General features: G+C 36.8%; 1 protein-coding gene across 2 annotated transcripts in view; it reads right to left on the minus strand.

Moving 5' to 3' along the window:
• Positions 1-531: 531 nt before the first annotated feature.
• Positions 532-21,835, minus strand: part of ME1 (malic enzyme 1) — a 126,044-nt gene continuing 104,740 nt past the window's right edge. For both annotated transcript variants that reach the window (XM_088138093.1, XM_088138097.1), the window contains exons 10-14: positions 16,932-17,037; positions 14,026-14,168; positions 11,506-11,679; positions 4,698-4,796; positions 532-985 (exon numbers count right to left, since the gene is read on the minus strand). In XM_088138093.1, the coding sequence (XP_087994219.1) occupies positions 818-985; positions 4,698-4,796; positions 11,506-11,679; positions 14,026-14,168; positions 16,932-17,037 (690 nt within the window). In that variant the 3' untranslated portion in view covers positions 532-817. The remainder of the gene's footprint in view (positions 986-4,697; positions 4,797-11,505; positions 11,680-14,025; positions 14,169-16,931; positions 17,038-21,835) is intronic.

Consider the following 21,835-nt stretch of genomic DNA (forward strand, 5'->3'; position numbering starts at 1 on the left):
TAGCTCTGTCACACTGATAGAGCCACAACAGGAAAGAATCACTAGGAATTCCCCTCAAGCGCTCTAAGATGGTGAGGTGAATGTCTCTATTACTGCCCTTTGTATACAAAGCGTTAAATGGCATCATCATCATCATCATCATTCAACACCAAACTTTAAAAGAATCAATAGGATTGTTTCTTGGTCAATATTTTTCAGGTTTGTGAATTCTATTAAGAATGGTGGAGAGGGGGGATCCCAATGCAAAGGTTACCAATGACAGAAAAGTTTCAAAAGACACTCCTCACTGATCTACAAGCTGCAACCATAGATCAAGTAGGCATGGAGTAGTCTTCCTTGACTCAAGGGTACACCACTGAACATATCTGGAAAGCTTCCACAAAGGTACACTACAGACAAGTTGCTGGCAAATGAAGGGATAAAACTTTAAAAAGCCTTGTGATTATACTGATAAATGTTTTATCAGAGTATTGCTTCATCTGAGTTTAATGGCAAAACTAGTTAACAGAACCATCATTTTGTACAGATGTCAACGTTTACGAAGAATAACTTTACTGAATTTTCTCCTCCTACAGTAAGTGCTGCCTAAGCAGGAATCTAGCAGAGGCCCTTTAAAAGAACTAGGAAAAAATTATACCCAAATTATTTTCATTTGCTTACATATTTACGATTGTAGCTTAAAGTGAAAGACATAAACATTTCTAACCCCAGACCCATGGGTTTAAACACTGCTGCTAAAAATTGAGTTCTGAGTTAACAAAAAATGGGAATCTGCCCACTTCTGGAGTGCTCCATTGTTACAGTATTTTTTTTTTGGTTACGCTTTTCTTGTCTGTATTTCCATTGCTTTTTCCGCCCAGGTATAAGAGTCTGTAAGAAAGCTTTCATAGTCTGTGCTGTACATCTGGGAGTGGATGAATGCTTCCTTGTCTTCTGGCTCAGGGTAGAAAGTGGCTGTCTTGTCTCTGTAGGCTAGCTCTGCAATCTAGGAGAACAAGAACAATCCCTCATTGTTAGAATTCATATTGGCCTGAGTGGCAGCGTGGTACTAAATGCTGAAAATTCAAAATTTAATTACCAGGTATCAGATTCCCATCATATAGCTAGCAATAAATCTGTGTTGTGTCCAAGAAAAGATAAACATTCCTGCGCATCATACCTTTTGAAAGGAAGTGTTACAAGCTGTAGCAATCATCATCTATTAATCCATATTAGCTTCACTGCTGAATGCTGAAGGTTTTTCAGCTCAGAGCATTTTATTTTAAAGTAGTCGGGTCAAGCATCCTAGACTCATTACAATAGAGGGCCAACTCACCAAGCACACTCAGGTCTTTATGACAGTGATATGTCATAATTGGCAACACACTTAATCCTGCCACCCTGGCTTTCTCAGATATCCCATTCTTACTCCCAAACAATGTTTACAGGAATGCAATTTAAATGATCTTACAGTGTAAGCCTCACTGCATTCAATGCACGTAAATGACTATAACCTTAGACTCTTAATGTTCCCAATAGAGTGTATGTTTAATTTTCTGGATCTTCCTTCAGTTCTCCTAGTTAGTAGCCTAAGACCCTTTCACAAATTATTTAGCAGTAAGCAAAATTGATTACTGAAAGCATTCTCTAATAATTTTGGCTCTCAGGGAACTGTATATATATCACAATACAACTGGCATACCGTACAGGTAGTCCTCATTTAGCAACCCCAATTGGGGCCAGCAACTCGGTCATTAAGCAAAGTGGTCTCTAATGAAACCATGACTCTGCTTATGATCTTATTTCAGCTTTGCTTTGCTTTACAGAACTGCAAAGATCGTAAATGTGAGGATTGGTCATAAAATTACTTTTTATCACTGTTGTAACTTGAACAGTCGCTAAACAAGGCAGTTGCTAAATGAGGACTACCTGTATTATGTTCACATGCAGACTTAAAGCCTTGTATGTTTACACTGAAGTATAACAAGCCTAGATCCTGATGTAGGCAGAGTGAACTTAAATATTAGTGGGGGGTGGGCAGGTAGGAGGTAGTAATAACAAGTTTATGTCCATTAAATTAAGCAGGACTTATTTAAGTATGATTTGCATCTGGATCCAACCTATAATGTATGAAATCATCCTTACACCTCTGCTGTAGGTATATTTACTGAAAATCAGCCCCACTAATTTTTCCTCGGAAGTTACTTTGAAATAAATATGCTTATTTATTATCACATCTTTTGTGTAAGGCATAGATTTTTCCTTAAAAAGAGGAAGGTGAAGTTAAAGTATTTTTTTTTAAGGTGCTAGATGTGACTTTTTATTTTACCTGGCAATTGTGTATGAAAGTTCCACTTCTCTATACCCAGCTAACCTACTTTTTTGTCCTACTTGAGGAAAGAACTTTGGATCCCGCAGGTCAGATCTCTTTTCCGAGTTACTACTCAAGCATAACAGGGAAGACCTCTAATGGACTTCTCCACTCACATTCTGAGGTCTGTAAAACACCATCTTGGGAATAACAGGACAGAATACATTTTGCAAAATTATTCTGGAAAGCTTTAGAAATTAAATGTATTTCATTTAAATGAATTTAAAGAGATGTGAAAAATAAAACTGCTTTAGACAAAATATTGACCCTGTTACACAGCCATTCATCAGATCAATGGGGAACCCTGCAGACTTGTCTTCTGCAACTCAAATAATTTTGCTTTGTTGTTCTTTTCACAATAACTAAATACAGATATGGATTTTGGGAGACGTACAGATTTGAACTAAATACACAGATGTATGTTTTATACCATCACTTCCAATTTGTAATTCACTTTTTCACAAGGTAGCAATTATACAATTCTGCACATTTTGTTCAAAATATTTTTGATATTATATGTGATATACAGTGGAACCTCGGTTTACGAACTTAATTCGTTCCGTGACTCTGGTCGCGACCCAAATTGGTCGCAACCCGAAGCAAATTTCCCCATAAGGTTCAATGTAATTACTGTTAATCCGTTCTGGCGTGGAGGACAGGGAGGTGGCTATTGCTTGGAGGGAGAGTCCCCCTCCCTATGACCACGTGTCAGGGGCGGAAAATGGCCGCAGACCACGTGTCAGGGGCTGAAAAATGGCCGCAGACCACGTGTCAGGGGCGGAAAATGGCCGCGGACCACATATCAGGGGCGGAAAAATGGCCGGGGACCACGTGTCGGGCGGAAAAATGGCCGCGGACCATGTGTCAGGGGCGGAAAATGGCCGCGGACCACGTGTCAGGCAGAAAAATGGCCGCGGACCATGTCACGGGAGGGAAAATGGCCGCATATCCTGTTCGTACCCTGAGGCGGAGTTCACAAACCGAAGCAAAATTTTGCAGCTGGAGCTGGTCGTAACCCGAAAAGTTCGTTAACAGAAGCGTTCGTAACCCGAGGTTCCACTGTATAGAGAAGATGAAGTTAAGTGTTAGAGTTCCAAAAAACATTCTTATTTTTTATTTGGTGATACAGATGATATATTGGTCAAATATAATCACTGTAATTGTATTGATTGTATTGTATTTTTTAACCTTAATATAAAATATTTTGTATTATATAATACACTCTATTGTGTTGATTTTTCTCACTGGCTTAAAAATTATACTAAACAAAAATTTTGCCATACAAAAAATGCAGGATTTCAAAACAAATTCTTTGACAGTTAAATTTGCTTTGACATCAATAAAATACCTGCATTTTCAAGTTGAAGAGAATGAAATATGACAACTGGCTTTAAAATGATTACCAGATGTGCCTGAGAGAAGCAATTCCTTACTGATAACAACAAAGCAAGAAGAAAAGAATTGGCAGCTTGTAGAAAATGAAAAATGAATGAGGCCCAGAGAGTGAGAAAGATGGTCAAACTACACCAGAAGCCAAGGATTTGTGACTGAATCTCCATTGATGTTCCAATTGGATTAAATCAGGACTGTGTTTCAATGACCGCTTCACTGTTATTTGTCCTGTTGGACAAAACTTGCATGCCTTGTATACTGATGTTAGAAGGTGTGACTAGGGAAAGTCAGTTTCAGTTTACTTGGGACTTCATAGATTGGATAGTCATCCACCGTCATGGGAGTTGTTTCTGGGGTAAAAAGGGTGGTGGGGAATATATATCCCACCAGACAGCTTCAAAGGAAGAGAAAGGGAAAGAAGGGGCAAGGCAAGGTTAACCTAAAGGTAAACCTTTAAGAAGGTTTACCTTCCAACGCCTTGGAAGGTAAACCTTCTTAAAAAGCTAAAGAGGAGAATGAATTCACATCAAAATAATTTCAACAGGGACTAGCAAGTGGCACAATGTAGGGTTGGTTTGCAACACTGTAACTTTTTGCACTACAATTTGAGGCATTTTTGTAAATATTCTGTCCCTGAAATTGAGAAAAACCCTAACGACCTTTTAACAAATCACAGTGGAATGGGCTGTAAGAATAACCCGGAGGAATAGGAAGAAGAGCCACAACCAAGACAAGGTCAGATAAGAGAAACCTGAGTCCAGAGCAGGAATGTGATTTGAGAAAGCATCTCAGACTTGACCCTCCCTAGTTCCCTTGAACATAAAGGCAGGGTGGGGAGAGGAGCGTCCAGACCTGCAAGATTCTGTTACCGTAACCTTATAATAGCATTCATAACTTTGGTCTACCTTCAAAAGGCTGACACACAGCATGATTAGTCAGTAAAAAATGAACTTACTTTCACAGCTATTTTAAGAGAGACATCTCGAATTGCAACTAAAGGTGGATACAAACGGCCCTCATCTAAATGCTTCTTTGATACCTGTTGGCATATAACCTAGGAAGCAAAAGTACATACATTTTAGATATGTGTATTACTGATAGCTTTGTTTAAAGAAAAAAAACTTGCTTTAATAAAAAAAAATCAAGAGTGAATGTATCTGGGAGTTTTAAAATGACAGCAGCTCCATCTCTGATACCTGTCCTGTTCTACTTTTTTCTACCCCAATGCCCTGATCCTTCATTTAATTTAATTTAATTTAATTTAATTTAATTTAATTTAATTTAATTTAATTTAATTTAATTTAATTTAATTTAATTTAATTTAATTTAATTTAAACAACTGCTCCTGCTGTTGTTTGCTATCAACACCAGGAATGTGCTAGGATGGAGATGACTTGGAAGACCAACCATCCAGAGATCATCTTAAAAGGATTTTCTTCTTTCCTTTCACATAGATATGTACATATTTAAGGAGACCTGCTTCAGTACCAGAATTAAATGTAGGGCAAAGGAAACAGAATCAAAATCAAAGTGATGTAAGCTCTTTTTGCACCCCAAAAATCCTTTTCTCTTTTTTATCAGTTGCATAAAGTCATCAGACCTAACAAATAATTTCAGGCATATAGAAAAAGCTAAAAGAAAGGTTTCCTTGACTTTGAAAGCAAAGTCTCCAATTGGAGCTGGACTCCTGGTGGACATTAGACTCCCTGCAATTTTCTTGGCACAATACAAAAGTGATTTGCCATTGCCTTCCAGGATATTCTATCAGCTTCCCAGTACAGCCTTGTCTCCCATCCCAGTCATAAACAGGCCCAATTCTACTAGCTTCCAGGTCCAGACAAGGCTATTTATATACCTCTTTGCCTAAATGTACAAAATATCTCTCTAATTAGGCTGCCCTTACAGCCTGCAAAATCTTACATTTTAACATTAGAAAGCTATATGAATCAGTATTGGAGTCTCATACAAAGGCACCTTTAAGAAAGGTGAACCAGTATTTTAAATCTCTCATAAGGCAGCAATCCCATTGTTAATCAGAACTAACAGGAATAGACTGTCTTTAATTGTGGCATATTTAGCTATAATTAAATTACTGAGGCAAAAGAGGTAGCAAAGCATTTTGGATATTGAAAGGTCTGGACAAATCATCAACAGCAACTACAAAACAAACAACAGAAATGTTAGACTCTTGATAGCACTGTCCATTGGAGGGCTTTACCCTGAAGAAGGCTATAAAAGGGAGAAGATCCAACCCCACCATGTTGTCATACCCAAAGTCCTTGGGGAACAAATATACAATTGCAGTGGAGGAGCCATAGTGCTTTCAGAACAAGTAGTAGTAATGCTCCATCCAATCACACAAGGGGTCCCACCCCAGAAACTAAATGGAAAGAGTATAAGTGCACATTTAATTCCTATATCTTGGTCCTACCCAATATTTTATATAAACCTCATTTTCATTTTCACTTTCTTGCCTATTTTTGAGATATTTTTCTGTTCACAAGAATACCTCTCCCCATAAAAAAGTTTTCACTCAGTGAACATATTACTAGCCCTTTGAAATTGTCTGTGTGTGTATACATGCATACATATATACAAATGTATTATAGTGCAAAAAAGATTTATTGTTCAAATCTAAATTTGAAATATAAATAAATAAATAAATAAATGATTGTCTTCTTTTTCCCCCTAAAAGCAGGAAAACGTTGAATAAATGTTATCAAAATTGACATTTTTTTTAATAACTTGAAATCCACAAGGGGGAGCTGAAGTTGTTAAGAAAAAGCAGCACAGTCTATATTTGATGTGGCTGATGAGTAAGCAATGCTCTTGTCTAGGAGATCCAAGTTCTTTTAAACCAGGAGGCCTTGCAGAAGGATTGCAGGGTGACAAGGGCCATCTGAATCTCATCAAGTCCTGTGGTGACATCAGTTGCTGCATCTTAGTTAAAATTCAGCATCAGAATGTTCTCTGTCGTCAGAGTGTATTTGAGGGACTTTCTTGCCTTATCAACATTATCATTTTAATATGTATATTATTACAAATCTACACTACATGTTTATGCAAGGAAAGCTCAGTATTGACTTCCCCTTCCTCTCTTATCTGAAGATTTACCTACTCCGTTTCACAAACCACTTTTTAAATTTCTTCCTTTTCCATTTCAAAATATGCTTTCCAGGCCTTCTGGAACAGAAGCCTAGTGTACCTTTTTGCTTGAAGTAGGCTTATAGATCCAGATGACCTCTATATAGAAGCCAAGACTTTGACTTTTCCAACTTTATCTGCTGCCATCTAGTGGAGAAAATCACTAAGAATCAACAATGACTTGATGGCACATAATCAATCAATCAATCAATCAATCAATCAATCAATCTAGTGGTTGTCTGCAATTTGTTCCCCATACAGGATATGTGTACCCTAGGGATTATCTTGCAAAAGTGGGCTAAATCATAGGCAAGGCTATGATCTTTAAATTATATGCTAGATTTTCATGGATATTATACCAGAGTGATGAACTTGGCTTTTCCATTATATAGGTAGGTGAGAGCCACTACTGCCATATTGACACCAGTTCTGCAACCGCTGGCACTGGCCACCAATATGCTTTTGGGTCCACTTTCAAACTACTGGTTTTTCCTATAGTCTACATGGCTTGGTTCCCAGATAACCTCAAGACCACCTCATCCAAGTAGAACTGATACAGCCCAAACAATCAACCCAGGAAAGAATGTTCAAGGTCCCCTTATTTGTGACCTGATTGCACTTGCTACTTACAAGCGGATTGCCTATAGACATAGACTTTGTATGGACAAATATAATGAAATACTCATTATTTCATTTATGCAAAATACATGTAAGTTAAAAAAAAACATGATAGTCATATAAATATATTAGAAATATATATGTACTAGAATAATATTTGCATTAGATAAGTATATATAGAATTATAATTGTTTACTGTTATAATGACATATTAACGGGTTTTTTCTTTGTTGTATTTCTTTCACTTCTTTGTTGAAGTACTTTCTATGTTTTTTTTTCTTTCTTCTTCTCAATAATAATAAATAAATAGATGAAAAACGTCCCCCTATTTGTGCAGTTTGGGGAGAGGGCAGAGGCAATGTTTCTTTATTGTACCCTTTGTTCTCCTTTAGCAAAATGGCATTAGAGAGGGCATCTGGGACATTTTATTTTATGGCCATCCAACTCCAAACGACTCTGGGCAGCTTACACTTTAAAAAAGCAAGAACAATAAAATACGAGGGGTTGGGGGAAATCATGTCTCGCCACCATATGATGGTCACCACTGAGACTGAGTGCCAGATGGGGAATGTTGCAGTTAATTTCATATTTTAAATTGTATTTTGATTACTGTGCTTTATGGTTTTATGGTCCTGAAAATCACCAGAGGTTGTTCTAGAATGCAGAGATATAAAAATAATTGTAATCAATAAATGATTATTTTTTTCTATAATGAACTGGTCCTAGGATTATTGGTAGAATGACTTAATCATTGCATGTAGAGTTACAATAATATTTCATTAGCTTAAAGTGCTCAAATATTATAAGCACAGAAGAAGGATGCTTGTCATCACAGTGAATCTGCCTATAATTATGGCATTATAGCCTTCAGAACCTTGGTGTATCACCCCAAACTCTCCTTTGCTTGGCATGAAAATGAGAGCACCTGAAAACAAGACTCATTGCTTACAATGACTAAACTCGTTCTTTTATCAGCTTTAACTGGAGAACTTTAACAATTTACAAGACCTATAATTACATACTGAATATAAACCTTAGATTTGTGTTCAGATTTTCCATAATCCCTGTTCAAATATCCCCACAGATTCCTCCACTGACAAACCAGTGCAAGAAGTTAATGTCTTCACATGTCTTAGTTAAAAGTAGGGACAAGCAAAAGTAAGAACCTCTTTTCAAACTTATTTTAAAGGCAAAAATCTATATGATATTATTGTGAATTGTGGTATTAATCAATAAGAGAGAGGAAGAACCACTGGCAAGGAAGAGCCCAGAAAGAAATCAAAGTAGGTATTAGCAGGGAGTGGCATTTTCTACTAGGAAACATGTTTCACTTGGACTGCATTTTATACCATATTATTGTAAATGAACATTATTATTCAGCTGAAAGTCTTGTTTTTTTATGTGCCTTGTCCAAATGTACACATTTCTAATTTGCACAATTTTGTATCCATATTGCACAAACTAGATTGTATAGAGTTTTGCATCACACAAGGCCATGTGTACAAGGATGGCTCTCGTACATTCCTGATATGTAAAAAGCTATATAAATATGAAGGAGAGCCTCTGGAGATGATACACTTGTCCTGTATCTCCTGGCACACAAATCTTACCTGCTTTATTCATTCTTGAAGTGAGCTAGTAAGGCAGTATCCTGCATATTCTTACAGTTGTGAATCCCACTTGGTGTTAATTACACTCACAGTGCAATCCTGTTCAAGTGTACTCTATAACCCCCTTTGAATTTATTTGGATTTTCTCAAAACGTTTATAGAGAATTAAAGTGTTAATAGCAGTTATACTTAGCTAATACCTCAGCAAAACTAGCACACATGATAGTTTCTGTCTCAAAAGAGTTATTTCAAAGTACAGTAACTCATTTTTCTAGTACATTTTCTGCAAAAATTGCCTATTAAAAAAAAAAAACTTATTTGGCTCTCTTCCTCTCCAGCCTGACATTTGAGAAACATCACTGTCCAGCTCATACTCCATGTAGTAAGTTTCCAAAGCATTTTACAAATTATACATGAACTGCTTCACCAAACAAAACGAACCACATCTAGAATTTAAAAGGCACTGCTTTAAATTAACCATGGCCACTGAGGACACAGGATAAAGATGGCCATATCCGATTGAAATTATAGGGAAATATTTTAGCATGAAGGATAAAATTAACCAATTTCCTTTGCAATGGATCATTGCCTATTTGAGAAGTATTTATGATTCACTCTCTTAGGTTTTCTTAAGGATGAAAATGTCAGTACAAGTCATTCAGGTCTACAGACAGGCTAATGTTCTCCTGAAAGTCTGTTTGTATTTTACAGATAAACTTCTATTTTTTAAAAATCAAAGCAATTTAGAATGCTGTTAGTTTAAGAAAGCAAAACTACTAAGATATGAACAGCTGTCAGTAGTTATCAGGCTCTCTATAAAACACTAATATATTTGTTGCAGCACTTTTGAAATTTGGGTTATAAATAAGGAGAGGGGTTGTGTTATCTTGAAATAGCTGCTGCCCTGTAACTGGAGATGCTTCCAGAATTCTATGTATCTAAATTTTTCTTTGAATGTTGAAATCTGGATTATTTGGTGTGGTATCCAACTGTATCTATCCATCAACAGAACAGGTATTACCAGCAGATTCTGCTCCAATTCTCCCCCTATATATCTACCAAATCTGCTTTGGTGTGCCTGATAATCCTCTGAATCAGATTTGGGGGAAAGAAAGGACAGTACTGGGAAGAATGGAAGAAAAATTATTGTTGTATAAATGCAAGTCCATTCACTTGATGTGGGTTATAAACTTGATCTCAGTTCTAAAGTGAAAACAAAACTCATTATAGATAAGCCCAGGGGCAAGGGGAATGGTATTCCTAAATTCAAAGTAATACCGTGTCAAGTTTGATACATGTATTAGTCCATTCACAAGTCCCTATCCACTACATTATTGATGAGCATCTTCTGAGTCCAAAAAAGCTTGGTGCAGTTACACATATCACCATATCAACCCAGCATTTTATAAACATTCTTTGCATACAGTCAGTAATAGAACTGAAAGTTGTGGCAAATGAAACAGGATCCATGAAATCGGAAGGAGTAGAACAAAAAGCTATGAAACCATCAGTAATTAAGGATCAAAACAGAATGCTTGCTCCTCCTAAAAGGCACAGATTTGGCTTTCATAAACTGGTTCACACTATGAAGAGTTTTTATTTTTGTTTCCCTTCCAATGAGTATGTCTTGATCACAGGGATGAGAATAAATGTGGTTATAACATGTTCTAGATAGTAAAATCATAGAGAACAGTAGTCATTAGAGTTCTTATATAGAAGACACTTTCTACATTATCCTTCTACTTTATCAGAGTGGTGTCCACACAATAACTAATCTGGAACAGACAGACATGACAGGCTAAGCCCTCATTATATTATTGCCATTTAACAATTGCTTTCAACTGGGCAAAATAAAAGCAATAGAAGCCTGATGGTTATTGAAAGGCATATCTATTCAAGGATAAATGATGAGATTACAGGTAGTCCTTGCTTACCAACCACAATTGGGACCGGCAACTGTATTGCTAAGTGCCATGGTCGCTAAGTGAAAAATCATATGACAGCACTGGACTTATGACATCACTTTCGCTTCTGTTGTTAAAGAAATATCATGGTTATTAAACGAGACATCACATGACCACAATTTGCAATTTCGCTTTTGCATTCTCCATTAATTCTGCTTGTCGGAAACCAGTTGTGAAGCTCACAAATGGCGATCACATGACCATGGGATGCGACAATGGTTGTAAATACTCATTGGTTGTGAAGCACCCAAATGGCGATCACATGACCATGGGACGCTGCGACAGCTGTAAATGCAAGCATTGGTTGCAAAGCTTTTTTTTTCCAACCATCGTAACTTCAAAAGATCAGTAAACATGGCAGTTGGTAAGTGAGGACTACCTATAGTCCTTGTATATCCATTTATATATACAAAAGAATAGTTAATACCTCTGCAGTAAGGAGAAAAATGTCGTCATTTATGTGTCTCACTCCACATGAAACAACTCCAAGGGCAATTCCTGGAAACACATAGGCATTATTCCCCTGTCCAGGATAAAACGTGCGTCCATCTGGAAGAGTGACTGGATCAAAAGGGCTTCCACTTGCAAAAATGCCTCGCCCCTGAAAAAAACAAAAGTAGTATTGCAAAGTGTTGTTTGATGGGGAAAGATGGACATACAGTGAAATGTTCATGTAGATAGCAATGCTTTTATAAAGTGATTATATTAGGAACTATGTGAAGAGCAGAAGAACTATTATTTGAGGTTATATAAATATCTCTGGTTCCTCCCTGATACCTTGGCAAGTTTCAGATTAGTTTGAAATCTTTCTATAATTTTACCATAATGTTTACATCTGCTAAACTATAGATAACAAGAATGAACTTCATATGTTTTATACATTTTAATTCATTCACCTTTTTTAAAAAACTTCTGGGAGAACGAAATACATATTTTTCCAAATGCTGAGTGGCTGAGTGTTGTGATGATTCTGTCTGTGCATGTGTATGTATGTTGAATGTCTCTTATCGTAGGAAGTCTGCATGACAAGCTGCACCTGGTGAAATTCTATCTTCTACACAACTTTTAAACCTTCTCTTTTGAATCTGTGCATCTTAATTTGAGGTGATACCCTTACATCTTTCTAAAGCTGTTCTTGTTCATAACTGCTATGTTACAATAAAAATGTTGCAAAAGTGAACACAAGTCCAAAAAATCTACTTAACTCATTTGCTACATACTGTTATCTGATAACAAGTACACATTTCATTCAGTGTGTGTGAAATTGCTCATACTGAAACAAACTCAGCATCTTAAGTTTTATAATGCACTCCTATACAGGTTTATTGAAAAATCCCACTAAGATCAATTATTTCTGTGTGAATAACCATACAATTGTCATCTTAATTAAAAAAAAAAGAGTTTTGTTCAATTAAAGAACTGCAAACATAGATACAATACAAACATCAACGTCATCCAGTTATTTAAAACATATGATTTATCTTGGTGTCATGCAGAATTACAATAGCTTGTTTTATATGTTTTAATGGAACATTAGAAATCCTGGTGTATCTTTAGGTCTTCTGGTCACCAGATGGAACCATGTTCTATCTGCTTAAAAAATATTTGCATTCCTGCTCCATTACCATATTGCATGTGCACTTTTCAGTAAGCTAAAAGGACATGCTACATTTTGTACCTATTTATAGAAATAATAAGCAATCTTGAATTCTAGGGAAAAATAATGACACAACATAGAAAATATATGGCCTGCATTCATTTTTATATCTAATTCTATTCTAACTGCTTGTTCTAAATTGATAGAACTGGTAAAATCTAGGGATGTACATAAAGAGGGGAGGGACAGGGAAAATATTTTGTTTCAAACCCCAGAATATGTTCCAGAGATCCTGCCATGGGTCTCTAGAACTAAAGCCCAGAATCCTTTGGCTACTCCAGATTTTGGGTCAAACAAAGTCTAACTCAGGCAGGTAGGGCAAGGCTGGTGCATGTCGTTCCCTCTCCACAGCTCCCAGCTTAGCATATCCTACCAGCCCCTATCTCCATCTTCCTAATACCATCCTCCCCCTAATGTCCCAATGTGGCAGATCGCTCTGCCCGTCCAACCCCCATCTCCCCAGCACAGCCACTCCGTCTCTCCTCTCAGTCACTGAGAATGTCCCAGCAGTCCACCCACCCCTGAACTTCCCCCAAGCCTTCCCTCCTTCCTTCAGCCCTGGTCTCAATACCCTAACATGGCATATTTCACTGGCCTAGCCCCTCCCCCGACAACTCCCCAGTACTTTCCTTCCTACTCTTTCCTTAGTTGTCATCAACATCCCAGTGAGGCATGTCCTATCCTGCTCAAACATTCCTGTTTTCTTCCCTGCACAGACAAATGCCTTTTGGTTCAGGCATGGATCACCCAAAACAACTGTTCTGAACACCAAAATGTTTTGTAAATCCCTAGTAAAATCTAACTAAATAATTACTCTCAATTTTTATATATACCAGCAATCTCTATGTTACAAATCTGAACTAGAAACTTTGCAGTAAAAGGCAATTGTTGTGGTAGAGCAATTCTGAGGAGCTTTGCAACACACAGGAATGCTACTAAAACACCTCTCTAAATCATTAAAATAGCTACAAGTTTTTATTTCTTTCTCTAGTGACAATTATTAGGGAAGAAATATATTATTTTAGATCCTGGAATATACATGAAATCCTGTATAAATTGAAATGTTGGCCATGTAACTTTGCTGAAATGCTAGCTCAATTCCCAATGGAATTGGGTTCCCTTTTAACCTAAAATTATGGAGAAATATTGCTAAAGACACCCACAAATAAGCCTTGACTGAAAACTGCCAGGATAAATACATGCACAGAGACAATTGTGTGAATATATACATAAATAACGTACCAACACATAGTATAATCAATTTAAATATAATTCTCTTCCCCCCAATACCTCTGTTAGGTGGTAGCAATCTTCAGCAGAGCATTCTGCTTTGCTAGTTGGGTTACTGAGCGCAAAAATTATTGGCCGCTTGTTGAAGGAAGCCATATCCTTGATAATACGTTTTGTAAATGCACCAGCAGTTGCGGCAACTCCTATGCCAGACAGAAATATAACAGAATGTTACAGAATGTACAATATTTGCCCATTGCCCTAAAACAGTGTTTCTCAACCTTGGCAACTTTAAGATGTGTGGACTTCCAGAATTCTGGGAGTTGAAGTCCACACATCTTAAAGTTGCCAAGGTTGAGAAACACTACTCTAAAAGATTGTTCTGCAGAGGTATTGAAAAATTATTTTACTTATTTCTACTCCACATTTTAAAAAGATAAAATGACAAGACAGGCAGAAGTGCCATCTTAAATTAGCTACATTCACCACATATGGCATTATCATCATCTTAATCATCATCACAGTATGTTTACCACTGATATGAAGAGGAGATCAGGAAATTAATAAGAAGGGTTAGGCTGTAGTGAATGAGGCAACTTTGATATAGGCATTTTTTTAACACCACTATGTTTTCTGTAAATTGCTTTGTGAGAGTATAAAACCCAAAATGGTGTTTTCCAAAATCAGTTTATTCTTGAACAAATGTCATAGCTCCCCTAATGAAAGACAGGTTTTCATAAATCAAGCCCAACTTATTTCTTTATTTTCACTAAGATGTTTCACTGAATATAATAATAAAATTCTCCCATTGAGAAGAATAGAAGTTCTTATAGGGAAGATTTTTTTTAAAACAAAAAGCACATTTTTTCTCTCATGAATAAAGTATTCTGAGATATTCTTGACATATTTTCATTGGAATATTGGTTCTTAAACTATTTTGTGCTATTCTTTCATTTCAAGGAAACTGATGCAAGGAAAGTTTCTAATGGATCATTAAACTTCAGAATCTGAAATGGTTACAATTTTGGCTATTTTCAGACAAGATTTTAATGAGCAATGTGCTTGGTTAATTATGAAAATTTCATGAGACAACCAGATAATATCATTATTTAATCTCCATTGCTGTTTTTTTTAAGTCATCTTCATCCTTTTTTCCCCTTCTCGTTGAATGGAAATAATTCATTTTCACAGGATAGACTTGGAACAGAATTGCAATTATCTGAAGAGATTGCTCTTCTATAACCATTCTGATACTTTGATACCTTTCTTTGGCCCATATTTTTATCTTTTGGATTCATCTAGAAGGAACATTTTCCAATGTACATAGAGATTTCTTTCATCAATCTGCTTTATAAATATATTTTTTTCCACGTTTGCTTTGGAAATGTGATTCAGAGAAGGGGAAAGAAGCAAATGACAACTTTCAAGTAGACAATATCCAAACTCTTATTCTGCAAGAACAATTCCTCTACTCTTATCTGTTGTAGTTGACCTTATGAGTCCAATTATTAAATGTGTTGTTGGAAATGACATCTGTTTCATTGTTATAAAACAATAAGTCCTAAAATTTTGGCTTCATTTTTTAAAACCATATGTTTTAAGGTTTCTTAAATCAATTTATGAAATATTTGCATATACCTATCCTGGGTCTATGGTAATGAAAAAGGTAAGATGAAAGGAAGAGAGATTGAGATAGATGATAGGTGTAGAAGGCCAAATATATCTCATCAGGATCTTGGTTTCTTTGCATAACATCTTAATAGAACAAACTGTATGAATGCTCAAGCAAAATGGAAAAGTAATGTCATAACATAAAAAAAGTTCAAATCAGGACATTGCCTTTGACAAAAATTAAATTAAGGTGCATTACGTTTAATAAGCAGATGCTACAGACCCAAAGAGCTATGTAGCCTTAGCTAAAGTATCACCAGCTTGAACATATAATCTTCCTTTATTCTTTTCTCCTTGCTCTGACAACTGAGAACTCTTAAAGAATGTGAAGTTCAAAGCTCCCCATATTTTTAAATTGGTCTTACCAAAAGTTACTGTCTTACTTTTTTTTACTACTTAATGTGAATTTAGTTTTTAAAAAGCAAATGGTACAAATGACAATCACTCCAAGCCACAGCAAAATAAATTAGAAAACATAATCTCATTTATGCTTTATGGCTAGTTTTGTTAAAATAATTGTTTCTGTTCTTGGTCCAACAATAACAAGTCATTTTCCTGAGTAGTGTCTAGTAATATTCCATATATGGCTGTTGCTGAGATTGGAGTTTAATGAAAAACTTGGGGAAACATCAGATAATTTAGTGATCCCAACTATTCAAGGAAAGGTTTTAAACAATCATCCAAATAGGAAAAAGAATATGACATCTGATCAGTCTTTCTTGCTTATGCAGCACCCTTAGGTAAATACAACATTCAAAGAAATATATCCTTTTCATATTCAGCACTGAGCATTACATAGTATTGGATACAAAATAATTTATCTGATCTGTTCACTGCAGAAATATTTCTACAAAAAATTGTATGTTTTAGTCTATTTCCTAGCATAGAATTTTAAAGAGAGAAAAAGAATGATTGGAGACTATTCTAATATGACTCAGGGAGCAAATTCATAGAACAGACCTAGCCTAAAACCTAGCTATTTAGTATGTAAATACATCTGAGGTCATATGCTATTCATACATTACTTACAGTATAATTCAGAAATCTCCATAACCTCACTTAGTTCCCAAAGCTATGAGAATTTCCAGCATATTCTTACTGTATTTGTTCTTGTGCACATAGATCACTATTAGGAAATAATATTCTCAACAGATACTTGTACCTATTTCTCTAAAATTTAAACACATCCTCTGTGTGTGTGTGTGCACGCGCACGCGCATGCACGTAGATAGACAGACATAAATATCAAACAAAAGGGCAAACTTAGATAAACTGACATATAGATAGTTTATTACCTATAAGAACACTTGGTCTTATTTTGTTAACAATGTCTTCTAAATTTTTCATCTCCTCGTGCTGATGAGCAAACACTTCTTTCTCAGATGTTAATGAAGCACGACCCTAAGTTAAAAAAGATTACAGTTTTATATTTATTCTGTATTCTAATGAAAAGGCTCAGTCTTCTTTTAAAAACATACTAGTGTTACTTTGACCTTCTCATCAGTAAGCTTAATCATACTTGCTAAGTGCAAAACATATGGCATCCATTAAATGACCATTATAGTCAAAGAGTTTTACCAAGCATTTATGTCATGTTTGGAAGCATAGTCAGAAATTTTGAGGGGAATGTAGTCCTTGAAATTCCTGGTATACTCTGAACTCAGTGGCACTGAAAACTTTCCAAAGTTTGTTTGATGAAATGCAATTAAGAATTTCCCAAACTAAGGGAAAGAGAAGGATGCATTTTAGAAACCATCCTAATCAAAATACATGTAGAAAGGCTATCCTCACAGAACTCAACTAGTTTTCTGGGCCTGGTGATGATGTAACAAAACATAAACAAGTTGCAAATGGGTTATGTAAATTCAACCTGAGTGGAGTAGATGTTACTAGGGTATAACATTTGCGCATTGTACTGATTGGTAAATGGAAAGGAAGATGGCATTTCACTTCCTGTATCAAGCAGCATACAGACAGAGAGGTCTCAGAAGAATCCTTGGGTCCTCTCCCACCAAGCAAAGCCCTCACAAATGTCATGGCTATGATGACATTTCGGGATGATCAAACCAAAAACAGAATTAAGAGGGAAATGTGTTTTTCCCTGTATTATTAAGTCTAAAAAAATAAATGAATAAAAACACCAACACAAGTTGCAAAGTCTAGTTGTATCCATAAGGGATGCCATTAAGCCCAGGCCAGTGGCAGGCACAAAGCTCTTCAATTCTCCCTCATATCTTGAACAAGGCTCTGGCTGCCTTCCTCTGCATCTGCCTTCTCTTAGAGGCCTTTTGAAACATATGCTGCAGCTTTGCTCTGCTTGTAATGTACGCCACCTCTTTCAAAATGTAAGAGGACACAGAGAAAGAAAATATGCCAGCATCATTGTGCGTGTACATGGAGAGGGTATGAAAGCATGGAGGCGAGATAGAAAGACTCCCAACAGGGGAGAATGTGAGCAGCTGGAATATCTGGAAGACAGAGGTCTAAGAAATACATGTGGGCTGGCAGAAGGCATGTTGCCTACTGTGCCCCAAGCTCTGGCCACACAACTAATAGCTATTTGTCCATTTTAGATTTTTCCATCTGAGAAAAATATTAAATGCTACCTCCCTGCTTGCAAAACCTTCCAAAAAAACCATTTTCCCCCTGATCTCTTTGTAGCAAGGCTATCTTGTATTTTCCCCTAGAGACTGGACACTCTCCAAGTTCCTTCAGTTGACAGCAGAGGATTGTTTGACTCACAAGGACAGCATGCATCACCTCAGGTCTGGAAACTGTCTGAACCAGAATCTGCTTCAGCTGTGGCTGCAGCTGTGTGGGAGGACCCAACTGACAGGAGGATAGTTATCCTCTACACAGAAAGCATACCTAATCCCAAATAATTCTGGAGAAAAAAGAAGGGTTTTCCTGCCTTCAACAATTTTGCCCCTCAACTATAAATGTGAATTCTTAATGGGACCTAAATCATAGAAAATCCTAAGTGCCACCGTGATTCAAACGAAGCAGAGAGATAGAACTTTGTTAAATTGAATACATAAAAGTCTGGGAAATATGCAATCATATATACAGTTGAAGGGAAATAGTTCTGACGGCTTGCAGCAGCAATTCATTTGGAATTCCTTGAAAAAAATGTCTGTTCTTCCATTTGATACACTGGTAGTCCTCAACTTGCAACCATTCATTTAACAACCATTCAGAGTTACGACAGCACTGAAAAGTCACTTATGACTGGTCCTCCCACTTACAACCATCACAGCGGCCCTGCAGTCACATGATCAAAATTCGGGCACTTGGCAGTCCACGCTTATTTACAATGGTTGCAGCGTCCCAGGGTCACACGATCACCATTTGTGACCTTCCCAGGGAGCCTCTGACAAGCAAAGTCAATGGGGGAAGCTGAATTCACTTAATGACCATGTGATTCACTTAATGACCATGGGAAAAAAGGTCATAGAATCAGGCACAACTCACTTAATGACCACATCACTTAGCGACAGAAGTTCTGGTCTCAATTGTGGTCATAAGTTGAGGACTACCTGTAGATATATCATGTATGTATTACATACTTGGATATGTAAGGCTTAACCATGCAATATCAAGGTTTTAAAGCAGGCCCAGCACAAGTATGTTATGCTATAAATAACCATATACACACACAGACACAAACTTGCCAGGTTTCTGCCATGGTGTAAATTACATCATTGCATTTGTTCTCTTTCTCCATTTCTTCCTGGTCAGCAACCACAAGTCTTGTTATTTATAGAACGGAAGGCAATATATTATCAGTGGCAGGGAGACCACAAGAGATTGCATAGTTCTGACATGTGGCTAGCAACGAAACCTCCAGTATGCCAGCTTTTCTTGACTCACACTTGATTTATTTGGGGGGCAGGATTTAACTATTGTTCATTCCCCTTTTCTTTTGTTAGAGACTGAATTATTGGAGTTTAAAATGAACATACACGAGTTTTCAGCATTTCACTGGGACTATTATTGCAAACTCTTCTGAAATACTTGCATCTGGTCCCTGTGATCAGGATGGAGAACGTACAATCTGTCAAGACTGTGGCAGTCTGGGCTGCTTTTTGGCATGCTCATGAAGACCAGATTCAGTACAAAGTGATTGGGTGACTAATATGGCTGATTTTATTTTATTTTACTTTATTTTTTGGTAATACTGCAGCAGCTGTCAGTGGGAGTTAGCAGTGTTACTGGTTCCTAAATATTTTTGTTTTTTTTAAAAAATGCTGAAATATTTTAATTGTCAACAGCATTTCTGTTTCTGTCAGATTCAGTCTATTCTTTTCTCTTCACTGCACTGTTAAATCTAACAAATGTCTAAATAATTTCTGCTAGTCTACTGTTGAGAGCCAGGTTGGTGTAGTGGTTAAGGCATCAGGCTAAAAACCAGGAGGCCATGAGTTCTAGTCCTGCCTGAGGCACGAAGCCAGCTGGGTGACCTTGGGCCAGTCCCTCTCTCCCAGCCCTGGGAAGCAGGCCAGGGCGAACCACTTCTGAGATTTTGCCAAGAAACCTGCAGGGGCTAGTCCAGGCAGTCGCCAGGAGTCAAGACTGACTCGAAGGCACAAATAAACAAACAAAAAAGTCTACCATTACCTCAGCAAATTTTCCTAAGTGCTCACACACTACTTACGGACTTCTAAAGCCTTTCCAGATACTGTTACAAAAAAACTGTCAGTAATTGCCTGGACCTAGTTTATTGTCTTCTTTGAACACGAGGAGAACATTTGCCCACCTTTGAAAAAAGCCTGCACAAACTCTGCGATTACATCTACAAATTCCATAATGCTTTAGATGCAATTTATCCTCCCTTTAACTGGAACTACTTCCTTCTTTCATTATTTGATTTTTCCCCACATGGCTGATACTACTTTCAGGGCAAAAGGCTGAGGTAAAGGAAGAATAGAGCAGATGGGCCTTTTCTCTGTCACTTGCTAATGTTTTTCCATCTTACCTTCTCCCTGAAACTAACCCTAAACTTAGTCACCCCTCAACTTTCAACTCCCACTCCTTATTGGCTTTCCTGTTTTCTTGCTCTAGACTCTAAGCACCCTGGATGTGCATGCTGTTTGCAGAGCCTCTGCCAATTAGTTAGCGGCCCATCTTCAGCTACAGCACATGGCAGCAATCCTTCTTTGCCACTTCCACTTAAAATGCTCCTCTTCTGTTCCCACTTAATATTCTTCGTTGCCCATTTTAAATCACAAACTCTCTAGGAAATGGTAAGAGCGCCTTGGGTTATAATGTCTTCCTCAGACATACCTGTTGTGATGAAAGTTCCGTCACTTCTTTACATATTTCTTTTCTCTTTTTTTATTATATTCTTTCTTTTTTCTTTCTTCTCATTTCCTTTTCTTTCTTTTTCCTTGCACTTTTTACTCCTTCTCTCTATTCTATTTTCTTTCTTTAAGTTTAGTTTGTATTAGATTTCATTATTATAATAAAAATTCTTAATAAAAAAATTATATGAAACTGAAACCAAGGTCTGGCCTCATGCACATCCTGATTAATCCCTTTGCCATGTAATATGAAATAATTTAATAAGTGAAATAAGATGAGTCTATTTGATGAAGAGGACTGCCTGTTGATTTTGAATAGGATAGATCTGTCTTTGAATCTTCACTCAGACACAAAATTCATTGAGTGCCCTCAATAATTAACTCAGCTTAACCTATGATTTTTTTTTTTCTGAGGATCAACCATAAATTACTCCTTAACATGTTTAGGGGGAACTACACGTTTTGGTTTACTTGTTCTATTGGTTCCACTATTTAATCACTCCAGAATTTGTTTGCAGAATTTCCACTATTGGTCATTAGTTAATAACAGTTTATGGAAAATTCTTCAATCACCCCACTCCATGAAATATTGTAATTTATCTGATGGTGTTCTAGTTAGTGGTTTTAGTGAGGCCTTCCAATCCTGTTATGCCATTACCCTTTATTAGGAGGAGGAGGGGGGGGGGATAACAAATTAGATACAGATAAATTCAGTATTTCTGCTCCTTCAGTTCAAAATTGTCTAGCATAGCATAGGCATCAAAATTAACAAATGAACTGGTAGATAGCAATTTATCTGCATTATTGTGTGAACCTACTTATCTGGAAGAGATAAGGTACTATTAATTATAATGTAAAAGGGAGGGAGTAAAGCACAATTAACAAACAACAAACTTAGA

Source organism: Python bivittatus, unplaced genomic scaffold (genome assembly GCF_059951505.1).
Source record: "Python bivittatus isolate LINGU-HERP-01145 unplaced genomic scaffold, Pbiv_v1 ctg000020_np1212, whole genome shotgun sequence".
Lineage (NCBI taxonomy): Eukaryota > Metazoa > Chordata > Lepidosauria > Squamata > Pythonidae > Python > Python bivittatus.